This window comes from Lytechinus pictus, chromosome 1 (assembly GCF_037042905.1).
Source record: "Lytechinus pictus isolate F3 Inbred chromosome 1, Lp3.0, whole genome shotgun sequence".
NCBI classification, from domain to species: Eukaryota; Metazoa; Echinodermata; class Echinoidea; order Temnopleuroida; family Toxopneustidae; genus Lytechinus; species Lytechinus pictus.
The window spans coordinates 39,123,121-39,150,770 of NC_087245.1; the positions used below are offsets into that span (position 1 = coordinate 39,123,121).

The following is a 27,650-nucleotide window of genomic DNA, read 5'->3' on the forward strand; positions in this document are numbered from 1 at the left end:
CTGTTACAAGCGAGATATGGTAAGACTTGGTTGAAAGGGCATTCATCATCTTTTTGTCATTTTACAAATAAAATTCTTATGTATCTCCACCCCCCCCTCAATTTTCCAGACCCCTCTCACTTCCTGGATGGTAGCCTCCCGGGGGTAGCCTTTTCAAAACTTATTTGCCACTGAAGTGACCGGTGGCTGATAGTCATTTTTTTTCTTTCTTTTTATTGAATGATTACCAAGAAATTGACTTGATTATAATTTATGAAATACTTTATTGAAAAACTGAATGTTTGATTGATTACATTGCCCATTGAAATAGTTGATTTATTGATAAATTGTTGATAGGAAAAAGTTGATGCCCCAATTATCATTATAATTAAATTAACATTCTGCTCTGGACTTCACGCGTACATGACAATAAAAATCAGTCACTCAACAGAAGGGGAGTGCGAGAGAGAGGGAGGGGGGCTAAAATGTTATGTTGACCCTTTTTCCATCAACCTACTTATCCCACTTACGTCCAATCTCACCCCCTATTTTCCTGACTCCAATGAACACATTGCTGAGAGCCACATGATAATGTTGAAATGTTGCCCAAGATGTGTAATTTTTGTTCAATTTAATAATTCATAAAACTTGCTTAAACATTCCTAACTGGTTGATCAATAATTTATCACAACGCCCATAACATTGCAAGTTCCAAAGCCAAATAATTTGCCCCTCAAAAACTGACAAAAAATGGAAGGCTAATTCCAGCCCAGCATAATTTTCATACCCTTTGTTTCAATAGGCAGTGTTCGCTCAAACGTGATAGTATCTCTAAACATGGGGTATGGTTTTATGCTGGAAAATCCCTAAACATGCATGGCCCCAATTTTTAGATACTTGCTTTTAGATACATGGGTTCATGCCCCCAATTTTTAGATATTGGCCTTAAACATGGGTCCATATCCGGGGTCCATATTCTCAAATTTGGGGTGATAAACTTTTTGGTCAAGTTTTAAGCCCTTATTATGCATATCAATTCCTTTTATAGGAAAAGCGCTCCTCACAATTTCCGTATATTTGGCACCGGCCGTTTGGTACCGCCTTGACTGAACTGTGCGAAGTGTGTGTGGTCTGTGTGTAGAGATAGACCGAGCCTTCAGCACTATTTCTTGGGGGTGCATAAATTGCCATAATTAGGTTTATTGTGACATAATAAAATTAATCACTGTAATCAATTAATCACTGGGGGAAAAGGATGTACTTCTCTTCACAAAATGAAGAGAAGTACACGAAGGGAAATTTTGTACTTTTTGCATGTCATTGGACGGATGAAGACCCTCATTAAAGTATTGCATACGGGTGGAAGTGCTTGTGCATAGCCTATTTTGTGTTTGTAAATGGTATTCCGTTCTATAGTCTGAATTCTTAACCTTATATCAACTCTTTTCTCTCTTTTGGGGATTTTGTAGATTAGCATCTATCCTGTATTAAATAAACTTGAACTTGATTTTGATAATAGTGACCTGAATGTTTTCATAATTTTATATGGCCAACCTCTCCTTCCGGCCCTACCGTTCTATTATGTTTCTTCCTCCCATTACAGATCCTCTTCCTCTTTTTCACCCTCCATCTCGAGTAATCACTTTCTTCCTTTCTCACTGACAATATGGAAGGGGTGCAGCTCCGATCGCCTCCTTACATCGAGAGGTACACATCGACAGGGCAAAAAAAAAAATCCTTTTAATGGAGACCACCCTGCTGATGTCCACGTTTAATGAAGTGCATATACTTTCACAGTATTGACATTTCAGAAACTTTTTAACATTTGCTAAGATTTGACGTACACGAGATGACACTCAAAACTTCTTTTCTAAAATCGTGTACCATTATTTGATAACTCGGTGTAAATACCAATAAATCATGTAATGGACCTCGACACTCTTCATGTAGTCAGCATGTTCGATTGATACACGTTTGTAAAAAGTAAAACACACACATTAATTATATAATTGATTTTTTTTTTTTTCTCATGTCTTAAAGGTAAAATAGACCTATGGTTTTATCATAAAGACCAGCTGCCATTAACAAATTTAATAAATATCATCCCGTGTCTTTTCTTTGATCATGTAATGTTTAGAAACATTGCTGCTGCATAATTAGTGTGATTCATTTTTGTTTTGTCAAAATTATCTCATCGGCGATTCCGTTCAAAATGCCCTATAATGGGACAGAGAGTTACATGTATATTTGTATTTTACGTGCATTAAAGCCACCGACAAGCTATGAATCGGCTTGGAGAAGACATGCACGCAACTGATCTATAACCATGGACCTACTAGTACACAGCAGTAACATACAGACAATGAGGCATTCAGCATGTTCAGGGTTTCACATTCACATTGAAACGGATTTTTCCTATTGTTAGCTGCTTTGTGATTTTCACACCTTCATCCATTGTTCTCAAAACGTGCTAGACGGCGTAATTGACCAAATTCAGGTTCAAGGGGTGTTTATAGCTATATAGGGTCGTTGACTTCAACCAAGGACCTATAGATGTACAGTGCAGGCACATTATGGCCCACTCTAGACCGTTGCATGAAATCACCCGAAATATCTTAAATATTCATTAATGCATAATGAGGGCGCGAAATCTGATAGTATGGCCTGAAATCTGGACATTTCAAGCACCTTTGTAACTATAAATATGATGCATATATTTAACCATTAATGCGAACGCGAACCGTGAGCCAATTTTTTTGATAAACTGTCATGAAAAGGGGATTTCAAGTAGTTTGTTGTATAATCAATATTGAGACATACATAAATCGCCAATCAAAATGCGAGCGTGCAGCGCTAGCTGAGGCGCGATAGCTCAGTCGTAGAGCGGGGGTTTCGGATTCCGGTGAACCGGGTTCGATTCCCAAGTGGTGCGCGAGTGCCCTTTGGTAAGGCATTTATCCTCATTACCAGGTCCCTCGGAGAGGACCTTAAGCCGTTGGTCCCCTGATTGCTTGCTCACAGGCATTCGTGCTTTCTTAGCAGTCACGTAAAACATACTCGGTATAACCTGATACGATTTGACAATCAGACCCGAAAAGGGATATTTAGAAAATGTATGGAATGCACGAGAATGATAGGTACCAATCAAAATTCGCGAGCGCGCAGCACGAACAGAAAATATTAATATTCAGACCATAAAACTGACATGTTTACAGAGCACTTTTAAAAAATCAGTTTGTAAATCACACAAAATAATGAAGTTCAATTTCCGAGGTGAAATGTGTTTTGTAAATTAACTTCCAAACTTGATACCTAAACTCATTGAACAAGATATGAAAATCACCTAACAGGCAATGCTGCAAGGGCAAAGCGCGAGCGAAAATTGTATAGTGACATGAAAGATTTTTTTTCCCAAGTCTTTCCCTCATCTTATTTTATTCACTCGTCTTCCTCTACTTTATTCTCCTCTCTTTTCCCTCCTCTTTTCCCTTTTTTCTATCTTTTTTTTGCTCGACCAAGAGGGGGGGGGGGTCCCTCGCCCCCCGATCCGCCTATGCTTTGTGGAAAACAAGGTATCATAACGAAATGCATATAGAATATATTTTAACCTGTTGTCAACTTCAAACAATCTTAAAAGATGTCCTGATAGATCGCAAATATGAAAGGCTACCAACTTCTATTTTGTCTTATTGACGTTTCCAACTTTGTCGAGAAAATGCATCTTTGATATTATTTTCTTAACGGAGAACAATTAAGGGATCATAACGAAAGGCATATCAAATCTATTTTGTCTTGTTGACCCCTAACAACAATTTTAAAACATGTCCTGATAGATCGCACACCAATCTGAGATGTTTGTGACTTCCATTCTGTTTTATTTACGTTTCCAACATCGTCGAGAAAAGACGTATTTAATATTTCTTAACGGAGAACAAGGGATCATAACGAAAGGTATATCAAATCTATTTTAACTTGTTGACCCCTCGAAAAATTTTCAATCATGCCCTGATAGATCGCACACCCATCTGAGATGTTTGTGACTTCTATTTTGTTTTATCTACGTTTCCAACTTTGTCGAGAAAATGCATCTTTCATATTTCTTAACGGATAACAGGGGATCATAACGAAAGGTATATCAAATATATTTTAACTTGTTGACACCTAAAAACAATTTTAAAACATGTCGTGATAGATCGCTCACTATTCTGAGATGTTTGTGACTTCTATTCTGTTTTATTTACGTTTCCAACATCGTCGAGAAAAGACGTATTTAATATTTCTTAACGGACAACAAGGGATCAAAACGAAAGGTATATCAAATATATTTTAACTTGTTGACCCCTCGAAAAATATGTATCACCAATAAATATGAGATGCTACCAACTTCTATTTTATTTTATCTACATTTCCAACTTTGTCGAGAAAATGCATCTTTAATATTTCTTTACGGAGAACAGGGGATCATAACGAAAGGTATATCAAATCTATTTTAACTTGTTGACCCCTAAAAACAACTTTAAAACATGTTGTGATAGATCGCACACCCATCTGAGATGTTTGTGACTTCTATTCTGTTTTATTTACGTTTCCAACATCGTCGAGAAAAGACGTAATTAATATTTCTTAACGGACAACAAGGGATCACAACGAAAGGTATATCAAATATATTTTAACTTGTTGACACCTAAAAACAATTTTAAAACATGTCGTGATAGATCGCTCACTATTCTGAGATGTTTGTGACTTTTATTCTGTTTTATTTACGTTTCCAACATCGTCGAGAAAAGACGTATTTAATATTTCTTAACGGACAACAAGGGATCAAAGCGAAAGGTATATCAAATATATTTTAACTTGTTGACCCCTAAAAACAACTTTAAAACATGTTGTGATAGATCGCACACCCATCTGAGATGTTTGTGACTTCTATTCTGTTTTACTTTCCTTTTGTCAATTATATTTCGTCATGGAGAACGGGAGTTCATAACGAAAGGTATACAAAATATATTTTCACTCGTTCGCCCCTCAAAACAATTTAAAAGCATGTCCTGATCCGCCACCGTTTTGCTTGCGCGACTCTCGTAAACACGGGATTTTTTTTGATTTTTTTTATTGGTACTTTGTACAGGAAGCTTGCCCCAAGCAACCCCTATTCCCCCTCTCGTAGATCCGCCCGCACCTCACGCGCTGCATTCGCTGCAAAGCTTCGCTGCAAATGTTGATCCGACGTGCACGCCGAACACTGACCTCATTTTATGTGAAGTGTACGCTAGCGCGCTGTGTGTGTGTGTGTGTATGTGAACTTGCACTATTCAGTGTATTCTCGTGCGACGCTCCGGCGGATTAGCCAATAGCGATCGAGATAATAATTGCCCCGTTCCCCAGCGTGTACGGATTATGCAAATTAGCTTTAATGTAGAATATAACGGTACTTCGTACTAATCTCTTGGAACTCCTTTGCACACTCTCATTAAGGAACAATGGCTATGCACGCGTTGGAACGCATTTGGGCTTTTGACGCCTCGCCTTATAATTATGACTTGTCAAGGATTGTTCATAAAACTTCAAAGAACAGAGGGAAGATTCATCCCGATGCATGGAGGAACATCAAGGAGTTAGGCATCCAGGCTCATCTTCGAGGAAAGAATAGATCGAAAAAGAATAGAGTAAGAACACAGACCGATACCAACATCACATCTTTTGATCCACCTAGTTGTATTCCTTCACCTATACCGGTTGTTATATCAAGGCAAAGGAAACCAAAGTCTCTGGTTTCAAGAGAAATCAATTGTGATAATCTTAAGGCAGTGCCTATTGTATGTAGCTCTGTAGTACAATCCAATAATAATGTATGTCTATGGAATGCACATTCTATTCGTAACAAATCAACCGAGATAACAGAGTATGTACAAGAATATGATGTTGATATGTTGTTTATTACCGAAACATGGTTAAGTGAAACAGATGATGTAGTGATTGGTGAGTGTACACCACCAGGTTATACATTCATAAGTTCTCCTAGAATCTCTAGTACTCGAGGAGGTGGTATCGGCGTATTGTTCAAAACATCATTAAAAATGAAGAAGAAGAAAGAGTAGAAAAGATATTGATGCTCTGAATGTTGTCCCTGACACTAGGTTTGTTGATTCAGTTGATAAAACTATTCCGCTCTTTGAAAGCTTTCAATCATATACTCAATCTGACGTGTCCAAGCTTATTATGAATTTCACTAACACATCCTGTATGTTAGATCCCATCCCGACATGGCTTCTAAGAGATAATCTTGTGCAGTTATTGCCATTAATCACTGACATTATTAATATCTCTCTATCTACAGGTAGTTTCCCTTTAGGAGCACATTCATCAATTGTTAGACCCCTGTTGAAAAAGCCGAATCTGGATCAAAATGAACTTTCAAACTACAGACCAGTTTCTAATCTCTCTTTTCTTGCTAAACTCATTGAAAAAGCAGCTTGTTCACAACTAGTTCAACACATTGAAAGCAATAGTATGTTTGATTCTGTTCAATCTGCTTACAGGTCGCATCATAGCACAGAGTCGGCACTGGTTAAAGTTAACGATATCATGTTTTCCCTTGACTGTAACAGAGTTGTTTTGATCACACTTTTAGATTTATCTGCTGCTTTTGACACGATTGACCACAAATTTTTTTTATCTCGTCTTTACAGCAGAATAGGTGTGAGATCTACAACTCTGTTATGGTTTGAGTCATACCTCACAGGATGGTCCTCCAGAGTTAACATTACTGGTGAACTATCTAAACCCACTAACCTTGATTTTGGTCTTCCTCAAGGTTTGGTAGTAGGCCCCATCGGGTATTCTATATACACCCTACCAGTTGGTAACATTATTACACATCATTGTATCAACTACCATCTTTATGCCGATGACACCCAATTGTATATTTCATTCAATCCGAAAATCCCAGGAGATTTAGTTGTTGCTATGTTTCGACTTCAGAACTGTATTTTAGATATTAGAAACTGGATGACAGTTAATAAATTAAAGTTAAATGACTCAAAAATAGAATTCTTCATAGCGGCCTCTCCACACAACCTACGCAATCTGCCAGATCTAAAGTTAATAGTTGGCGATATATCCATAAGCCCTTCAGTTACTGTTAAAAATCTTGGTGTAATTTTTGATAGAGAAATGTCAATGGTGGACCGTGTTTCTCAAATATGCACTACTGTAACTTTTCATTTGAGGAATATTTCTCGAATTAGAAGATATATTACTAAATCGGCCTGTAACAATGCAATTCGTTCTCTAGTTCTGTCCCGTTTAGATTACTGCAATGGTCTTCTCTCTAACATCCCCATTACTCAAGTAGATCGCATTCAAAGGCTTAAAAATTAGGCAGCTCGAATAATTTATCAAGTAACAAGATATCACTTCTCTAAACCACTCCTTGAATCGTTACACTGGCTTCCCATACGACATCGTATAGTTTTTAAGTTACTTTTGTTAGTTTTTAAGTCTCTTAATAAGCAGGCACCTTTATATTTGCGTGATTGTTTAACCCTATACACCCCTCGCAGGAATGTACGATCCTCCAGTGACCCATTCCGTCTCACATATAAAATCACTAAGAAACTGGCTGGAGAAAGGACTTTTACCATAACTGCTTCAAAATATTGGAATCGCTTACCTTTTACTCTTAGACAATCACCATCTGTTGCTTCATTTAAAAAGGGACTTAAAACATTTCTTTTTTCCAATCCAGATTTTTAGGATTGTAAGGTTTCATTTTTATAGTTGTACTAATTTCTTTTTCTTGTTGTAAGCGCTTTGGGCCATTCTGGGAAAAGCGCAGTATATAAATAATAATAATAATCTATCAATAAGATTGCGCGTTGGTTATCATGTACGCGTCGGCATTTAAGTGCGACCTAAGTCATACATGAATCTTCGTGAAACACCCCCCTGATTTTCTTTGGTCTTGATTTAGTTCCTACTAAAAAAGAAAGGGTCGCCAGTCATATGCAAAGTTGCTCCAAAGCATAGGCGGCGGAAGTGGGGGGGGGGGGACGGGGAGTCCTGTCCCCCCCCTAACCCCTAAATTTTTGTTGATAACTTTTTTTTTCGCTTGTCAAATTTTTCACCTGTGTAGGGACAGTGATTTTCCGCGATCGCGGAAAATGGACGGAATTCATGGAATCGGCCTTTTGAAACGGAAAGTGGCTTTTCAGATGGAAAATCACGGAAAACATGTTTTTTTCAAAATGCACAAAATAGCAACAGAAATTACTCCCAAATCCTCAACAAAATACGAATATCAACTGGAAAAAACACGATCTGACTTAGCTACAACAATCATGACAATCAACACATCGTAACTACACTCGAGCCCCTCGATCGTATCTAAATTAGTTTACACTCACGTCCGCATATAAGGCAGAATACGGCCGTGTGTTGCTGCCCTCTGCGTTCGGTCATAATATCATGATCACGGTGATTAAACAAATCCAAAATGGCGGATAGGTGGAAGTCGTCAACTTATCAAAACAATGTCCGAAAAGTCCCCAAATCAGTGATAAAATCTCATTTAATCATAAAATAATGCTAATAATATGAAAGGTGAGGATTTATTCATTTTGATTATGTTTCTCTAAATAGTTTTTGAGCTCGAATCTCTTTGATTAAAATGGATTTTAAAGCGATGTTAGTACATTGGTAGATGCAAATTTTGACAGCGCTAGCATTTTGACATCATTGCGTATTGGTTTTCTATGTTAACGGAATTGTCACTTTTTCATGTACACAAAGTCTACATGGGGAAACGGAATTTCCGTTTTCAGACATGCTGAAACGGAATTTGAGATTTTCTGAACGGAAAAGGCAATTTTTAGAAACGGAAAATCACTGTCCCTACCCGTGTCCATCAAAAAATTTCAAGTGGACCCCCCTAAATTTTTTGACTTCCGCCGCCAATGCTCCAAAGTTAAGAACAGTTTTATGAGACACCAAATTGGCCATAATGAAAAAAAAAGAGACTGACCTTCTCATTGAACTTGAGCTTGTAAGGGATAGCCTGGAACTTCTTTGGTTTCCTGATGGGATTCTTGCCATTGCTTGGGAAGAAGTAGGATGGGACACCTAGTGCTCCGGTGTACGTGAAACCCCACACATAAACACTCGTATACCTCTTCCTGTGCTTCCCGACCATCTGCACCACATCATCGGCATACATCCCCGTTTCGTTTTTCACCATGGACTTTGGAAAGTCGTAGTTCTGGTCCTGTCCCGTGACATGCGTTGCATATGTTCTTGACTGACCAGGATTTGCGGTAGCAGTGTCCCTGCATAAGGTGTTTGATGTCGTTGCCTGCGGAGACCGGTGCTGCAGGTGGGACGGTGGAAGAGTACAGGATGCCCTTGGCAACACAAAGCAACTGTAACTTGCCCGCTGAAGTAGAGGAGAGACTTGAGTCAAAGACATCATTGACTTATCGACTCAAAGCATATTTTGGTGAAGATTAAATTCTGAAAATTAAATGGTGTAAAAGAAAGAATGCAGGAACAGTGTAAAATAATCAGTCTTTAGTTTCACAGAGTCTAGTCTAACTGATTTAAATAAAAAGAGAAAAATCTAACAAGCATAAAACTGAAAATTCATCAAAATCGGATGTAAAATAAGGAAGTTATGACTTCTTCAGGTTTTGCTTAATTTCATAAAACAGTTATCTTCACATCCTGGTCGGTATGCAAATGAGAAGACATATGACATCATCCACTCACTATTTCTTTTGTATTTTATTGTACGAAAATATTCTCATTTTATCCTCATTGTCAAGTGAAACAATTAATTCCACCACATGTGATCATGTGGAATTAGCATCATTTAATACCATATGGTTCAGTCAATTTGGTCCTTATTGTCAAATCTGTAAAAAATGATAATTCAAATGATAAAAAACAAAAGAAAAAGTGAGGGACATCGTCGACCATCTTGTCAGAGTTGTACTTGTACATATCACTGTTTTGTGAAAAACAAGTGAAACTTAAAAATGTCATAACTTTCTTATTTTACATCATTTTGATGAAATTCTCAGCATTATGCTAGTTTGATTTTTCTCTATTTATTTAAATTAACATTTTCTGGGGGTGAACTTGACCTTTAAAGTTTAATTTTAAGATTATCCGTTTTTCTCATAAGTCATATTCATATTCATTATTAAGACATAAGAAGGAGTACCTTTAGAATCCAATGTCATGAATCGATTACAAAAGAGCAATTACCTACTAATTGCGGCTGCCGGTGTGGTGCGATATCAGTTTTGTCGCCCTCTACGTTCGTGAGTGAATTAAGAGTCCCCGGCGACAAGCAGGAATCGGATCGGGAGATGGATAAAGGATGGGGGGGGGGGAGGGGGCAGATGGGGGAGGGGGGATGGCCCCGTAGAGGGAGTACACGACTTGTCCAATGTGGTGGATGTAGTAGGAGAGAGTGAAGTAATGGCAGGTGATATAATAATCAGAGGACTTAAAAAGGGATGATATATATGAAGGGATCAAAGAGGGGGCGCGTGATCGAGGACACGTGCAATGGTATATAATTATGTTGATGATGTTGTTTAAGGAATGATATACGTTGATATCTATATATGGATACAGAATACTTGGATACTATTATATTAAAACATGTATGGATATGAATACATGGATACGTGGATACTTGGATACTATTGGATACTTGGATACTTGGATACGTGGATACGCGGATACGTGGATACTTGGATACTATTGGATACTTGGATACTTGGATACGTGGATACGTGGATACTTGGATACTGTTGGATACTTGGATACGTGGATACGCGGATACGTGGATACGTGGATACGCGGATACTATTGGATACTTGGATACTTGGATACTTGGATACGTGGATACGTGGATACGTGGATACGTGGATACGCGGATACGTGGATACGCGGATACTATTGGATACTTGGATACTTGGATACGTGGATACGTGGATACGCGGATACGCGGATACGCGGATACGTGGATACTTGGATACTATTGGAGACTTGGATACTTGGATACTTGGATACGTGGATACGTGGATACGCGGATACGTGGATACGTGGATACGCGGATACGTGGATACGTGGATACGTGGATACGCGGATACGTGGATACTTGGATACTGTTGGATACGCGGATACTTGGATACGTGGATACGCGGATACGTGGATACGTGGATACTATTGGATACTTGGATACTTGGATACTATTGGAGACTTGGATACTTGGATACGTGGATACGCGGATACGTGGATACGGGGATCTTAGATACCTTTGGTTACATGGATACTTGGATACGCGGCTACGGGCACATGCCTACATGAAAACTTAGATACATAGATACTTGGATAAGAACATCAAGGAGTTTTTGATACTCTGGAACATGGAAAACACATGAAGAAGTGCATGATACTAAGTGTACTTTTAGAACGAAGCATCACAGACCCTAATTACCTTATTTTCAGATAATTGACATCGTCACTTTTAATCTGTATTTTTCTTGAGAGAAAAGATAGAAAAGGCTACTTTCATCAGTGAATCGTTAAAAATTGGCTGCTCTCTTTATAATTATAACGAGACATATATCAATTCCCTAAGCCCATATGATTACAATTTGACCAATTAATCTTAATCCTTTTAGGATTGATTTTATTTAATTAAGTTGATTTCAGTAAACAAAATATAAATAAACTATTTGGATTATTATAGATTTTTCAGTCAACATAAAAGAAGGCTAATATAATAACATGTACGAATATGCAGCTTAAAGGTCAAGTCTACCCAAAAAGTTATTGATTTGAATCAATAGAGAAATAAGAAACAAGCCAATTTCATCAAAAAACGTATGTAAAATAAGAAAGTTATGACATTTGGAAGTTTTTCGCTTATATTTCGCAAAACAATTACAATCATGTACAACTCAGTGATAAGTAATAAGACACGAGCAACAGAGAACAACAAAATAGTTAAGTAAGGGGATAATAAGAACGATATACGTTTTGGTTATATTAAAATGACCAATCAATTTCAAAACATTGGTTACAATTCGACAATTAATTTCACTCACTCCTGTTGGTAATTGCAACGAGACACATCATAGGGCCAATATCACAATCCTTTTTTTAAACAAATTAATTTCATTCCTATGTCTTGTTATGTGAATGTCTCGTTCTGATTATAAATTATCTCATATGACTCGTTCTATTTATAATTATTGGCATATAATTTACTTCTTTTCAAAAATTATAGAAAGAGTGAACTTGATGAAGAGAAATAGAAGAGGAATTACAGAAGGGGGAAAATAGGATAAAAGGAGAAGACGGAGGAGGAGAATGAAGAAAAATAGGAATATGAAGTAAGGGAGTGCAATACAAAGTTTTGTGAATGATATATTGCATTATTGGCATATAATATTATTTACTTCTTTTCAAAAATTATCTTCCTACTTATACATCCAGAAGACTATCAAGAGAGCATGGAGAACTGCAATTGTAACAGAACATCGGCATGCAATGACGCCTATGATATAATATCTCGTTTTAAGCATAAATTGGATTAAACTTTAATTGGTGGGTTGTAATGTGAATGTCTCGTTCTGATTATAAATACAGATAAGTATTAGTCCTATATGATTCGTTCTATATCTTAATTTTTATCAAAAATGATTTTTTTTTTTAAATAAATATTTTATGAATTTAGACCTAGTTAAAAATTGAATAAGTTGACCGGTTTATGAAAAGACATGACTTTCTTAGCGTTTTTTTAAATGGTGAACAGGAATGTTATATCTGACTAAACAATATTACTGATTCGAGTGCGAAGCGCGATTTAAAATATGTTATAGGGCCTATTGCGATCGGAAACTTCATATTTTAAGTACGTTTTGTACATAAATTTAAACCTAAAAACGGACATTCCTTGCTTTTTTTTGGGGGGGGGGGTCTTGTTGTATGCATTAAAAATTCTTTAGTAATTTACGTTAAATAATGTGTTTAATTGCCAATATTTATTATCATCTACGATTATGCTGTAACGAAAAATGCATACACGACATACCTACAGTTACAACATCACCTTATTAATAAACTGGTAATAGATACTGTCTTGCTCGAATGCAGTATACTGAAAATTTATCAAAATCGAATATAAAATAAGAAAGTTATGACATTTAAAGATACGCTTATTTTCAACAATTGGAAATTTTGAAATATGACGTGCTTGCACAACACATGTAATTCGATTTAATTATGTTAAAAAATGTCACTTCAGAATTCCTTCAGTTCATTGATATAGAACCACCTGTGAATGCCTTTGAGACTATAGGGATACCGTGTAAGATTAATACCCCAAATTCTTGAAAGGAGGGATTAAGATTTAATAGTGATTACGTAATCTATTGAAGTTAATGACCGGCATGAACGTGAGACCGGCATGAGACGAGGAAAGAAAGATGAAATAAAAAAAGAGAAAAAAATGTGAAAAAGGAATATAAGAAAAAACAGAAATTCAAGTTTATATTCCTAATGCATTTTAAGCACTTTGTTTGATCGTGAATGATATTTTATTAATAAGAAATAATAATAAATGATAGCATGTTTATAAATATCGCTTTTCTCAGAACGGCTCAAAACGATTTACAGCATATTATTGTCCCATGATTCATTTCAATCCCGCATGAAAAGTGCACAATTTCCACATCTTGGGAAGCATTCCTTGCATTCATCGCAGCCTCGAAATGGCGCTTGCAAATTCAAGCATACAATAACTTTCGCATCCAACCGGGTACCCATTTAGCACCTGGGTCGAGAGTGGCAAGGTGTGCCGGCAATACGTCTTACCAAAGGACGGTATATAGACCGCGGTGAGAATCGAACACACGACTCTCCGTTTACAAGGCGGGAGTCAGAACCACTATACGCCACGACTCTTAAAAAAAAGGCCTTCCTGAAAAAGTCGTGCACAGAACATGTTTCTCATAAACATAAAATATGAGCGCGAACTTCTTTCAAACATCAAGGACGAAAAGACCTAAGTATTTTTCGTAAAAATGAATAGCGTGCACAATCTTCTTAATTAAAGTATTAAAAGCATGAAGAGCGAAATGAACCAATAATTTTAACAAATTGACCTAGCTGAAACACTGATATCTTCCCGTCTGTAAATTTCTTCACTCTTTTTCTTCTTTTCCACTCTTCTTTGCATTTATTCCATTTTTCCTTTTTACGCAGCCAATAGGGCGTAGAGATCGCATTCGGCCTCCTGGAATTGCCCATTTACATTTTCTTTTTTAGTCTATATTTTAATTGGTACAAGAGGAGGCAAAGGCGATTAGACACTGGATTCACAAGTTCGTCCAAAAATTAAAACTGATATTTCTAATCTTACACATTCACAATCTTGGCCAATTATTTTCTGTTCATTATCGCGATTTTTTTTCCTACTTGATTCTATTTCACCTCATTTCATTCATCTCCTTTGTTTATCCAGGGGCCGCGGAACGGTTTTCAAAGGGGGGGGGGGGGCTGAGCCAAAAGTGGGGGGGGGGGGCTGAAGCCCCCCAGCCCCCCCCCCCCGGTTCCGCGGCCCCTGTAATTCCTATTTCTTTTGTGCTGTTTGTATATCTCTTTAATACTGGGAGGGATAATCCAGCAGCAGGGAGAGGAGGGCCGTATTAGCACGACATTCCCCCTTTGTTTTTCTTTTCCACCATATCATTTTTTAAGTTTCCCTTTCCATTTTACTTATATTTCTTCTGTTTGTACTTTTTTTAAAGGGGTAAGCAAGACCACCTCGCCCCTTGGTCTGCATGTGCCTGTCGAATGCAATTTGCATCCTAACTTCCCGTTTTCTTCCTCTTTTGTAATATATGTATTAATTTGTGGAAAAAACTATTAGAAAGTAATGTTATAAAGGGAGCCTCGACTTTGCTATTAACATATGCAGTGTTTTTAAAGTTACCTTAGATCCGAGATAATTTATTGTCATGTATAAAATGCACAAAATCTGCTTTCAAAAAGTGAATACTATTACACCGACAAACACAATTGTTTTTAGCCTACATATTTCAACAATCAAATAATGTGAGCGCAAAGCGCGAGCTGAATATTTCTTACATTCCCAGCTATATACAGGGCATTCTAAGCACCTTTTAAAATCACGAACAGGATAGGGGTATGACTATACACTTGATGTGATCGCGAAGCGCGAGCCGAAACGAAATTCGACATCTCACGTTTTGTAAATCATGAAAAGGATGGATAAGTGGATAAATGGATAACATTCCTACATTAATAATTTGATAATCTGATCTGAAACTGGAACAAGATTCGTATCTAAATAAATATGCGTGCGTGTGTTTAGATTCAAACCTAGAATCTGGACATTCTAATTACATTCTTTATCATAATATCAATAATAAGAGCGCGATCCGCGAGCTAAAGATATTTGATTTTCCGATCCCCCCAAAAAAGTTAATTTAAGCGCAATTACGAATTGGATATGGATTCTGCTTAATAAATGATGCGAGTCAAAGCGCAAGTTGATATTTTTATCAATACATATATTTCCAGTTGCGACCGGGAAATTTTAAGGAAATTTTTGGTTTTGTCGAGAGATGAAACTTGTCGATATTCCGTTCTGAAAAAAAAACCGGACAATGATTATTAGGAAATAATGAAAATATTATTATCTTACTTATTAATCTAATAAGCCCAATGAGGTCGCGAAATTAATATCAAGGTAAAAAAACTGGATATTTTGTAATCATGAAAAGGATGCATGGGTTAATATACTTTAAAGAATACTTTAAAAATAATGCGAGCGCAAATTGCAAGCCGAAAATTTTGATAAACTGTCAAGAAAGAGGAATTTAAAATAATTTGTTACAATTGATATAGGTATACATTACTCCCCAATGAAAATGCAAGTGCGCAGCTTTAGCTGATACTATTCAGAATCAGATAAGCCTAAAAATGGATATTTTTCAAAAAAATATGGAATACACGAAGAGAATAGTTACTTGACGAATTAAATAATGCTAGCGCGCAGCGCGAGCGGAAAATGTCGATATTTAGACCATAAAATATAAAATATATTTGTAAATCAAACAAATTGAAAACTCAGTGTCCGAGAAATATTTCATATATTTACTTCAAAACTTGATATTTTAAGCTCAATGTAAGCCTATTGAGCAAGTTATGTATATCATAGATTAGGCAATGTGAGCACAAAGCGAGCGAAAATTTAAAATAGTGACATGAAATCCCCCCCCCCTCATCTTATTTTATTCACTCGTCTTACTCCTCTTTTTTCCCCTCTTCATTTTCTATTCTCTTTTCTCTTCTTTTTCCTCTCTTTCCATTTTTTCTTGTTTGCTCGTTCCAAAAAGTGGGGGGGGGGGGGCATTTGATATCAAATTCCAAAAAGTGAGGGGGAAGCGTCTCCCTGTCCCCCAGGGATTTCCACCAATGTATGCAATTTGATTTGAAATAAAAGAAAACCCTACATCGTCTTTGTAGTCGATTTTTTTTTTTTAATAGCGTACTTTCATGACGAATTACTTCATTCTCGCCTGCTCCTAAATCGGATTTAATAAGAAAATCAATGTTTCTTTAAAAAAAACCGCACCCCAAACCCCAAATAACACCCCTAAATTCATTTAAAAAAAATATATGAACGATAATTTTCTTGGAGTATTCGCAATTTTTCCGAAAATTATTCTTATTGTCCTCGTCCTTAAATTTACCACTCGTGACGTTGTCCTAAATGTCTCCGGTTCTGTCCTAATACGATCTGCATGCTGTCCGCGCCGAACGCCGACAAATTGATTTAGATAATCTTGTCCCAGGACAGTTCCAGGAATGTCCTACGACAATACGCAGACAGTCCTGGTCGTGTCCTAGGACAAGATCATTTGCATAATCTTTTACGGAATTTGGTTGCGGACAGCATGCCGAAATGACAAAAGTAGCTTCCGCAACCCTTCCTAGTCTTGTCCGCGCCCTAGTGGAAAACCGCCTTAAAAAAACAAGCTGTGTGTCTCGAACAATTAAATGTGAGCGCGAAGCACGAGCTTAATTTTTTTGTATATTGACATGATAAAGGAGCATTTTGACAAATTTTGGAAAGAATTTCCAAAGAGGATAGGTATCTCACAAATCAAACAATGCGAGTGCGCAGCGCGAGCTGGAAACTTTTATATAACAATTTGTGTAAATCAAACAAAATAATGAAAGCTTGAGGTGCGAGCTAAAACATTGTGTGCAAATTGATTTCAGAACTGGATATATGAAATGTCATTTAATTCTCTTGAATGGGAATCATTACAAAGGCAATGCGAGCGCGAAGCGCGAGCCACTTCCATTCACGAGTGGATACCATGCGCGACCATGGGGTCTCGAAAAGCACCCTAAACACGTAATTTCCATATTCTGAAAATGCGCCCCTTAACAAGTATTGGCGCGTGAAACCCTACCCTTAACAAGAATTGGTAACAAAACGATACTCTTGGCAAATGTTCCCTGAAATGAACCCCTAAACAAGTACAGGAATGTTTTATTGTTACGGGTCCTTCGGTCGTCGGCTTTGCCTTATTTGGTTTAGTACGACCCCACCTTCTACACCTCGCGCAAATCGTGACTCTAAATACGAAGTGTTGGGGCAAAAAGGACATCCTTTATAAAACATTTTAATTTTGTTTTATCATCCCCGCGAATTCGACCCTAAACACGTAATTTTCCTAGCGAAATAGATACCCTTTTTTCATTATTTTTGTGTTTTTGACACCCTTATCACGTTACGTACATAACGTGCCCTATCGTGAAAAAGACATCCTTTTTACGTGTTTTTTTTTGGTCGCGCATGGTATATCCACTCGTCAATGTAAGTGCCCCCCCCCCCCCCGCGGGGTTCAAACAAGGACAGAAAATGAGCTATGCCTATATTATACGAATCGCTTCATATTTATCCTCCTAAACATTCAGAATCCATGTCATATTCATCATAATCTCTAGATTTATAGAGAAAAAAACAGCAAAAATATTGCTCTACAATTCTAAAAAGAAGGGTATATACATGTATATATTATTTTAATTATACGAACCAAAAGTCCAGTTTTCTGTCTTATAATTTACTGTGAAAATCACAAGAATTTGATTTAAAAAAAAATAGGTAGGCCTGTACAATTTTATTTTTAATTAAAAAAGAAACAAAAATAGAATGGACAAGAAAGGAAGAATATAAAAGAGAAAAGAAAAATATATTTAAAAAAAAAAGAAGAAAAGAAAGGAGAAAAACAACGTAAAGGAAAACAAGTACAGGAATGTTTTATTGTTACGGGTCCTTCGGTCGTCGGCTTTACCTTATTTGGTTTAGTACGACCCCACCTTCTACACCTCGCGCAAATCGTGACTCTAAATACGAAGTGTTGGGGCAAAAAGGACATCCTTTATAAAACATTTTAATTTTGTTTTATCATCCCCGCGAATTCGACCCTAAACACGTAATTTTCCTAGCGAAATAGATACCCTTTTTTCATTATTTTTGTGTTTTTGACACCCTTATCACGTTACGTACATAACGTGCCCTATCGTGAAAAAGACATCCTTTTTACGTGTTTTTTTTTTGGTCGCGCATGGTATCCACTCGTCAATGTAAGTGCCCCCCCCCCCCCCCGCGGGGTTCAAACAAGGACAGAAAATGAGCTATGCCTATATTATACGAATCGCTTCATATTTATCCTCCTAAACATTCAGAATCCATGTCATATTCATCATAATCTCTAGATTTATAGAGAAAAAACAGCACAAATATTGCTCTACAATTCTAAAAAGAAGGGTATATACATGTATATATTATTTTAATTATACGAACCAAAAGTCCAGTTCTCTGTCTTATAATTTACTGTGAAAATCACAAGAATTTGATTTAAAAAAAAATAGGTAGGCCTGTACAATTTTTCTTTTAATTAAAAAAGAAACAAAAATAGAATGGACAAGAAAGGAAGAATATAAAAGAGAAAAGAAAAATATATTAAAAAAAAAGAAGAAAAGAAAGGAGAAAAACAACGTAAAGGAAAAGGAAAAGTGTTTAAACAAGGACAAAAAAATGAGCTATATGCCTGTATTGTCTTGAAAATGATTTTTTTTAAATAAGATTACTGAGACACGTACTGCACTGGGCCATGTTAAACCAAGAAAAGAATATAAACCAACAAAATTCTACTTTTAGTTAACGACAGATCGACCGACTGAAATGTGGATGAAAATATTTTCTGATTCTCCCTTCTTTTCACCCTTTTCGCGAAAGGTGCATGGATCCTCCCCTGTATAACATACCCCCACGACTCTCCCTCCTTCCACCAACCGCGTAGCCAGGATTTAATTTTGGAGAGGGCGGTAATCGCACGCGAAGCGTGCTAACACTTACAGAGCGCGCGAAGCGCGCTCCCTAGGGGGTGGGTGGAGGGAGGGGGAGTTTCCCCCTCCCGCGCGAAGCGCGAAGCTTTTGGTGTTTCATAAATCAAAATGAAAAGGAGCCGTCTCTCTTGTCTCTAGTACCTATATCACCTCCAATTCAGTTGACAATATTGTGATTTTGAACCCTTTTTCCATGAACCTTGTTTTCAAAAGTAATTGTGAGCGAACGCATAAAAAGGGAATACAATGGAGGAAATTAAAATAATAACCCCGCGCGAAGCGCGGAAGCTAAAGCGTTTTTTCAATTTTTTTTCTGCCATGAAAAGGGTCCCGATAAAAGGGTATTTTCAAAGATATATTGAATTCTTCCCTTGGAAAGATCAGATTTGATTACAAACAATTTAGCGACAGTGTATAACTCGCAAAACAGAGGAGAAGAAGTGTATATGCCGGGAGGAAGATATTCCTCCCCGCGCAGAGCAATGAAACTCTGAAGTTTCAAAGGGCGGACGTTTCATCAAATGCAGATATCTCTAATACCCCATCGGATCTAATTCGATTGATTTTCTAAGATTATTGAACTTCATTACAAGAAAATAGTGCGCAAAAAGTTGAAACTTCTGTGATTCATTGAAATTATATAAAAAAAGGATGCCTAATTTCTTTGACTTATCCTGAAGCGCTTCATTTTGAATTATAAAGAACCCTAAGTGTCATTCAAAATTTCAAACTGAGTGCGCAAAACAGGACAGGAGATGAATGTGCAGGGAAATGACATGAAGTTTAATAGAATTTGATAATAAATATTGTACTTTTTTATCTAATACGACACGAATTTTATACCTTCCTCTTTTTAAATTAGGAACCTGTTTGCCCCAAAATAAAAAAAATAGTAATGAGCTGAAAAGCAGGAGAAGTTGACTTTATGGAAGTGACGGCAGAAATTGATATAAAGATTTTACCCGCCCCAAGGCCGACCCGTCCAGAAGTTGCGCAATCAATTAAAAAAAAAGATAACTTCATATACTTCGGCCTAACCTTACTCTAATTATATGCCCTAATGTATACATTTGAACTTTAACTGGCAAGAAACACATATAGCTGAGGTGGAAAAACAGGGTTAATTAGAGAAAGGGTGGGGGAAACAATGGAGAACTTCAATATTATAATTTAACCGCGCGCCGCGCGGAAGCAAAATTCATATATAAATTTAGAGCAAGAGAGAAGGAGTTTCTCTTTTGAGAAAAAAAAATAAAGAAAAAAAAAACACAAAGCTACCTTTCTTCCCTTTCCTCCCTTCCCTTTTCCTTTTCTCCCCTCTTTTTCCCTTCTTTTTTTTTTCTTTTTGGGGACGTTTTTGGGGGGCGACCGCCCCCACCGCCCCCCCTGGCTACGCGCCCCCCCCCTTTGGCGAAAGCTGGACTCCTCCCCTGTACCCCCTCCCCCGTATCCACAAACATTATCCCAGCTGCCCGTATCCTCGTATCCACGTATCCGCGTATCTTCGTATCCATGTATCCAGTTATCAGTACGGTAGTAGTATCCACGTATCCGCGTATCCACGTATCCTCGTATCCATGTATCCAGTTATCAGTACGGTAGTAGTATCCACGTATCCGCGTATCCACGTATCTTCGTATCCATGTATCCATTTATCAGTACGGTAGTAGTATCCACGTATCCGCGTATCCACGTATCTTCGTATCCATGTATCCATTTATCAGTACGGTAGTAGTATCCACGTATCCCAGTATCCACGTATCCTCGTATCCATGTGTATCCACGTATCTTAGTATCCATGTATCCGCTTTTATCTCAAAAACGTAATTTCTAAAAGAGTTAACAAGTACCGGTACGTCGTATCCGTTGTTTTCTCGTTTTAAAATCTAGAGATTTTTGTAATCGATTCATGACATTGGATCTTTATTTGTCTTTTTCTGCCCTCTCTTCCTCCCATTTTCCCTCCTTTTTTCTGCCTCTCTCTCTTTCTCCCTTATGAGCAAATGAAGATAAGAAAAATTACAGAAAATGTGTGGTCCCACATGTTGTTTCCTGTGTTATACACCGATTTGAAAGCATCGCAGTCGCAAGTTTCGCAGCAGTCCAATAAATGCGCTCAACCCGGATATTTTGCCCCTGTGCAATTCGAATTACTTTATCACGAAATTCTGATGACCACATTAAAGTTGCGCGCATGAGAATTGCGTACTGTACAATACTAAATGGCTTCCCGCGACCCCGAGAGCTTCCGTTGCTGCAAACATTTTAACCTTTAGGCTTTACCCGAAGCTGAACTTCTAACTTCTTTTCTTCTGTTTTAATTTTTGGCTATTAAGTTTTTCATTTCATACAAATGGTTCGCCCTGACCTGACCACAATCCCCATAAGTGCAAAAAAAAACCCCAACAACTTACGATTTTGTAAATTCACCGGCGCCGCTACCAGCTCGAGAATCCCAATTCGATGAGGCCGCGCGAAGCGGCAATCGCATTATCGATATCGCAAGGCAATGTCTAAAATTCATGCCAATTCATGTCAGTACAAAAAATTGTAAATTCTTCATATAAAGGCGAATGATTGCCGAATCAACAAATGCATTTCGATTTTTTTCCGGAGGCTAATTACAGCGGAAATAATCGATGTCCCGACCATGCGGTCCCGATATCCCCTTACCCCTGCCACACCCCCACCCGTCCCTTCCCCCTTTATACCGCAGCCACTCCCCGAGCAACTCAGAATCCTTGGCGATGCTGCAATTACACGAATTCCTGCCAGAACAAGTGTATGTAAATTTAAAAAGAAGAGGAAAAACAAAAGGAGAAGACCAAGAATCCCCCCCCCAAAAAAAAAATAAAATAAATAAAGGATTTATACGATCACCCTAAATATCACAGCTTACATATAGTTATTTTAGAAGGGATTTAGACAATATGAGCCCCAGCCTATGATTGTTAGAACAATTTACAGAGAATTTATTTTGAAGAGTTTTACATTCATGAACGGTAATGCATTTTGTAATTGGGTTTGAAAAATACAAAGTGGGGTGTAAAAATAAACAATTAAGTCTATAAGACTGGCGCAACCCGGGATGGCAACATAATTATAAGCTTCAAGAATGCAAACAGATCCTGAACTGAAACGTACTGAAACCCAACGCAAAGTAAAAATAACAGTCTATATACAAAATATCGCATATCTGGAGAAATAATGTGCACATGCACCAGGAAGAAAAAACATGCCTTTCGACACAAATCGAGGAGTAAGCATTATTATATTAGCGAACAGTATGCATAGATTATTTAGGAAGAAAAAAAATATCTGCTTGGGATGCTTCGGGCTGAAAATATCTATATCTAAATAAATGAAGTAAAATTCACAAAGCAAATTGCTGAAAATTTGATCAAAAATGAATAAACCTAATTTCCTTTAATAAAATACAAAAGAATAAGTTGGGATATGACATCATCAATTTGCTCATTGAATATTCATGATGACATGCCTAGAACTGTTTCTCCGGAATAATGCAAATCTTTAAAATGCCATAACTTTGTTATTCCTTGTCCGATTTTGATCAAATTTTTAAGTTTTGTTTAATTTTTCTCTATCTGTTTACATCATATTATTTTCAGCCCGGAGCATCCCTTCAAATGGACCCATTTCATACTAACTTGTCGTAATAACATTTGCAATAACAGTTGAAAACTATAATTTGTTATTATAACAATTCTCTATTTTTATTGGCTCCTGGTGATGACTCATTAATTGTTTGTTTGCAGGAGCGGGTGATCCAACGAAATATATTTGTTTAATTATACTGAATGAACAATAAAAAGATTGTCATTTTTTCTGAGAAAATGGCATTTCATTGATAAAAAAAAACATATCACGATATGAAGGAAAGCTGCTTGCATAATTATGTCGTAAAATTGAGAAATAAGCATTATTGAAATATCAATGACATCAATTTGTATCGTAAATATATGTTTAAAATGTATGAAAATGATATTCATGTCATTTCTGTTGGAAATAAAACTGAATCTGAAAAAAATATAATAATTATTTTATAATCTTTGATGGATTTGCCTCAAAGCTTCACCAATATCTTTTAATTATTTTTTCAAAAATTACATCCATTTTTTTTAGTGAACCTCCTCTTTAAGTCTTTATCACAATGATTGTAGGCATATGTTAGGATTCTCTCAAAATTATTGATTTTTGTCACATCTAGATTCTAACTGTAAATTAAGTGATTTGTTTCGAATTGATTTTGAAAAAGCCTTCAGTCCCGTCGGTATATTTCATTATTAGGTCACCGGGATTGGTCCAGTTTTTATACAAACTGTAAAGGGGAAGTTCACTCTGACAAAAAGTTTATTGAAAAAAGGTAAGAGGAAAATCCATCAAAGAATAAAGTTATCAAAATTTCAATTATTTGATTTGTGACGTCATATGCGAGCAGGTTTTTTTTTTTAAACATATCGTATTGCAAAAATCAATGAAAAATCATTTTCTCAGAAAGTTGAAAATGGTATTTATTGTACCTTCAGTACGTTATTATATACACAAACCATTTCACACCCTCTCCTAAAAAGAATATGTCATCACGAACCATTAAAAATGCAATTTATGCATTTTACATTATGGGGCAGCTGCTCGTTTATGACGTCACAAATTAAAATCTTGAAATTCTGAAACTTTCTTAATCTTTAAATGGATTTTCTTCAAACCTTCACCAATATTTTTTTAATACTATTTTCTGGGTGAACTTCCCCTTTAAGAAAGTTTGATATTAGTTCACCCAGGGGCAGCGATCCTAGGGGCGGCACAGTTTACATCTAGAAAAAAATTTATAGGCCAAAACCCATTTGGATTCATATATTCCTAGGGACGAGCCATTAGATACCCAGGAAGGGCCTGGAAGTTTGGGTTAATGCAATTTTATCACTTCTTCTTTACATGTCATGGAGCTGCTATTAGCTCCATGATCTTTTTTCCTTATTCCATTTAGATCATTTATTTTTTGCCCCCTTAGGGCCTATAGTTTCAGATGATTTGTCAGTGGAAGGTTTATTGTGTTATTGCTCATACTATTAGGCCCTACTGGTTACAGATCTAGGCTACCGTACTACTACTAAGTTAGGCCTAGATCTTTAAAACTATACCGGTACTAGTAGCAATTAATTTCTTTTATGGGGGGGGGGGGGGGACTCAGTTCTACTTCTAGCCCCCCCCCCCCCTTCAATCAATGATGCGTCGCTTAATAATACTAGTCGCCTGGAGGTGGCCAAGTAATTCTATCTTTTTAGCAGTGACGTTTTAATTTTAAGTTAAACACCTAGATGGGGTGAATCTTAACCCATTCTCCCTTTCTTTTTTTTTTAAGAGAGAAAATCTTGTCTAACGTTAAGATTATAAGAAGATGGTAGTCTACTTTAGTACTGCACGGTCTGCCCTTGCCTAGGCCTACGTTTTTAAACATAATATAACAAGAGAAAATCATTGTGTCTTTCTTGATTTTTGGTGGCTCTAAAAAGAGCCGTTTTGATGGTGATGGTAAGTGATCCTTCTTAACCTCCGAATCCGTAGAGAGTACGTCCCTGCCTCTTCAGGGCGTAGACAACGTCCATGGCGGTGACGGTCTTTCTCTTGGCGTGCTCGCAGTAGGTGACTGCATCACGGATGACATTCTCAAGGAAAACCTTGAGGACACCACGGGTCTCTTCGTAGATGAGACCGCTGATACGCTTGACACCACCACGGCGAGCAAGACGACGGATGGCTGGTTTGGTGATTCCCTGGATGTTATCACGCAAGACCTTGCGATGACGCTTGGCGCCTCCCTTTCCGAGTCCCTTTCCTCCTTTTCCATGTCCAGACATGATGATTTGAGTTCAGAAGTAATTCTGTACCGATATTGGGATTTCGCGAGTATCTATAACATACATGCGGACGTAGGTGTACTAAACAATTTTAATTTTGAAAAAGTGAGCCACCTACGACAGGGAATGGTTATCCAGAAATATTCGGATACGAAATTTGCATACACCTTTTTCAACAATTTTCCTATTTTCATCCAATGTTTTGATTTGAAAGAGTATTTTTTCATATGAAACACTGTAAGTAGTAATATTACATTGCTTAGGGTATATTTTTAGGTATATACTGTGGATAAAAGGGATTTTGTGGGCATTTTTCTTCACCAAGATCTTCATGACGGATCGTCCGTTCCTTATGAATATTCATCAGTTCTCCAGACCCTCAAAATGTGAGGTCATGTGTTTGTATTCGCAGCATATTCGGATGAGAAAATAAAAATATTATCTTTTAGGAAATAGTTTTACATTTTTGTAGATTTTTCATAACCATTTTACTGGCATATGACGATATAATATTTAAACACACCAATATACCAACGACTGGAACGCCGGTTACATAATGAATGATTCATTTTTACAATGGCCGCCAAGCGGTTACTGTATTCATCCAACGCTCATGCTCTTTCTCTCAAAACGGGATATCTATCAGACATTTATTAATAAAACATTAGTATTACATGACAAAATACTATTTGGCAGTGAAATAAGGTAACTAAAAGCGATGATATTTCGTAATGTAAAATTCTTTGATATTTTAAACATTTAATAATGGCCGTACTAGGATCGAGAAATCATGAATATGTATTAGGGCGTTATAACTATCCAATCAAATATAGCGCTTTTCGCTGGAAACAACCAATCAGCAACTGTCATGCATCGACCAATCACGCTTCACGCAATTTTGATATAAATACGAAGCGGGCATTTTGAAAAGCCAGTTGATATATTCATCACAGTAAGAATGGCACGTACCAAGCAGACCGCTCGCAAGTCCACAGGAGGAAAGGCCCCTCGCAAGCAGCTGGCCACCAAGGCAGCTCGCAAGTCCGCCCCAGCCACCGGAGGAGTCAAGAAGCCCCATCGCTACAGGCCAGGAACCGTTGCTCTTCGTGAGATCCGTCGCTACCAGAAGAGCACCGAGCTTCTCATCCGCAAGCTCCCCTTCCAGCGTCTGGTCCGTGAGATCGCTCAGGACTTCAAGACCGAGCTCCGCTTCCAGAGCTCCGCCGTCATGGCCCTCCAGGAGGCCAGCGAAGCTTACTTGGTCGGTCTCTTCGAGGACACCAACCTGTGCGCCATCCACGCCAAGCGTGTCACCATCATGCCAAAGGACATCCAGCTTGCCCGCCGTATCCGTGGCGAGCGTGCTTAAATTGTCGGCTTGACATTATTAAACGGCTCTTTTTAGAGCCACCATATTTCCAAGAAAGAACAAACTGAACTCTAAACTTTTTATATGTTATGAAATAAGAAAACAAAATCCCTCGGCCAGCGCCGCCCCACTCAATCTCACTATTCTCAGACTAGGTAGGACCACCACATTTTAGAAAGCTCTTTATTTATTAATTTGTCAATAAAAAACACAGGCCTAGGCTAATCTGATCGGCTTACCTTTAGAATCCAATGTCATGAATCGATTACAAAAATCTCTAGATTTTAAAACGAGAAAACAACGGATACGACGTACCGGTACTTGTTAACTTTTTTAGAAATTACGTTTTTGAGATAAAAGCGGATACATGGATACTAAGATACGTGGATACACATGGATACGAGGATACGTGGATACTGGGATACGTGGATACTACTACCGTACTGATAAATGGATACATGGATACGAAGATACGTGGATACGCGGATACGTGGATACTACTACCGTACTGATAACTGGATACATGGATACGAGGATACGTGGATACGCGGATACGTGGATACTACTACCGTACTGATAACTGGATACATGGATACGAAGATACGCGGATACGTGGATACGAGGATACGGGCAGCTGGGATAATGTTTGTGGATACGGGGGAGGGGGTACAGGGGAGTATCCAGCTTTCGCCAAAGGGGGGGGGGGGGGGGTGGAAGGAGGGAGAGTCGTGGGGGTATGTTATACAGGGGAGGATCCATGCACCTTTCGCGAAAAGGGGGAAAAGAAGGGAGAATCAGAAAATATTTTCATCCACATTTCAGTCGGTCGATCTGTCGTTAACTAAAAGTAGAATTTTGTTGGTTTATATTCTTTTCTTGGTTTAACATGGCCCAGTGCAGTATGTGTCTCAGTCATCTTATTTAAAAAAAAATCATTTTTAAGACAATACAGGCAT

At 37.6% G+C, this 27,650-nt stretch overlaps 2 protein-coding genes across 2 annotated transcripts; one reads left to right on the forward strand and one right to left on the reverse strand.

Moving 5' to 3' along the window:
* Window positions 1-24,892: 24,892 nt before the first annotated feature.
* Window positions 24,893-25,336, reverse strand: LOC129262512 (histone H4). Its single transcript, XM_054900642.2, has one exon. It carries the CDS (start codon window positions 25,323-25,325, stop codon window positions 25,014-25,016), a length of 312 nt encoding a protein of 103 aa, XP_054756617.2. The 5' UTR covers window positions 25,326-25,336; the 3' UTR covers window positions 24,893-25,013.
* A 940-nt stretch (window positions 25,337-26,276) lies between these two features.
* Window positions 26,277-27,347, forward strand: LOC129262502 (histone H3, embryonic). The gene has a single exon (XM_064102565.1). It carries the CDS (start codon window positions 26,284-26,286, stop codon window positions 26,692-26,694), a length of 411 nt encoding a protein of 136 aa, XP_063958635.1. The 5' UTR covers window positions 26,277-26,283; the 3' UTR covers window positions 26,695-27,347.
* Window positions 27,348-27,650: the final 303 nt, after the last annotated feature.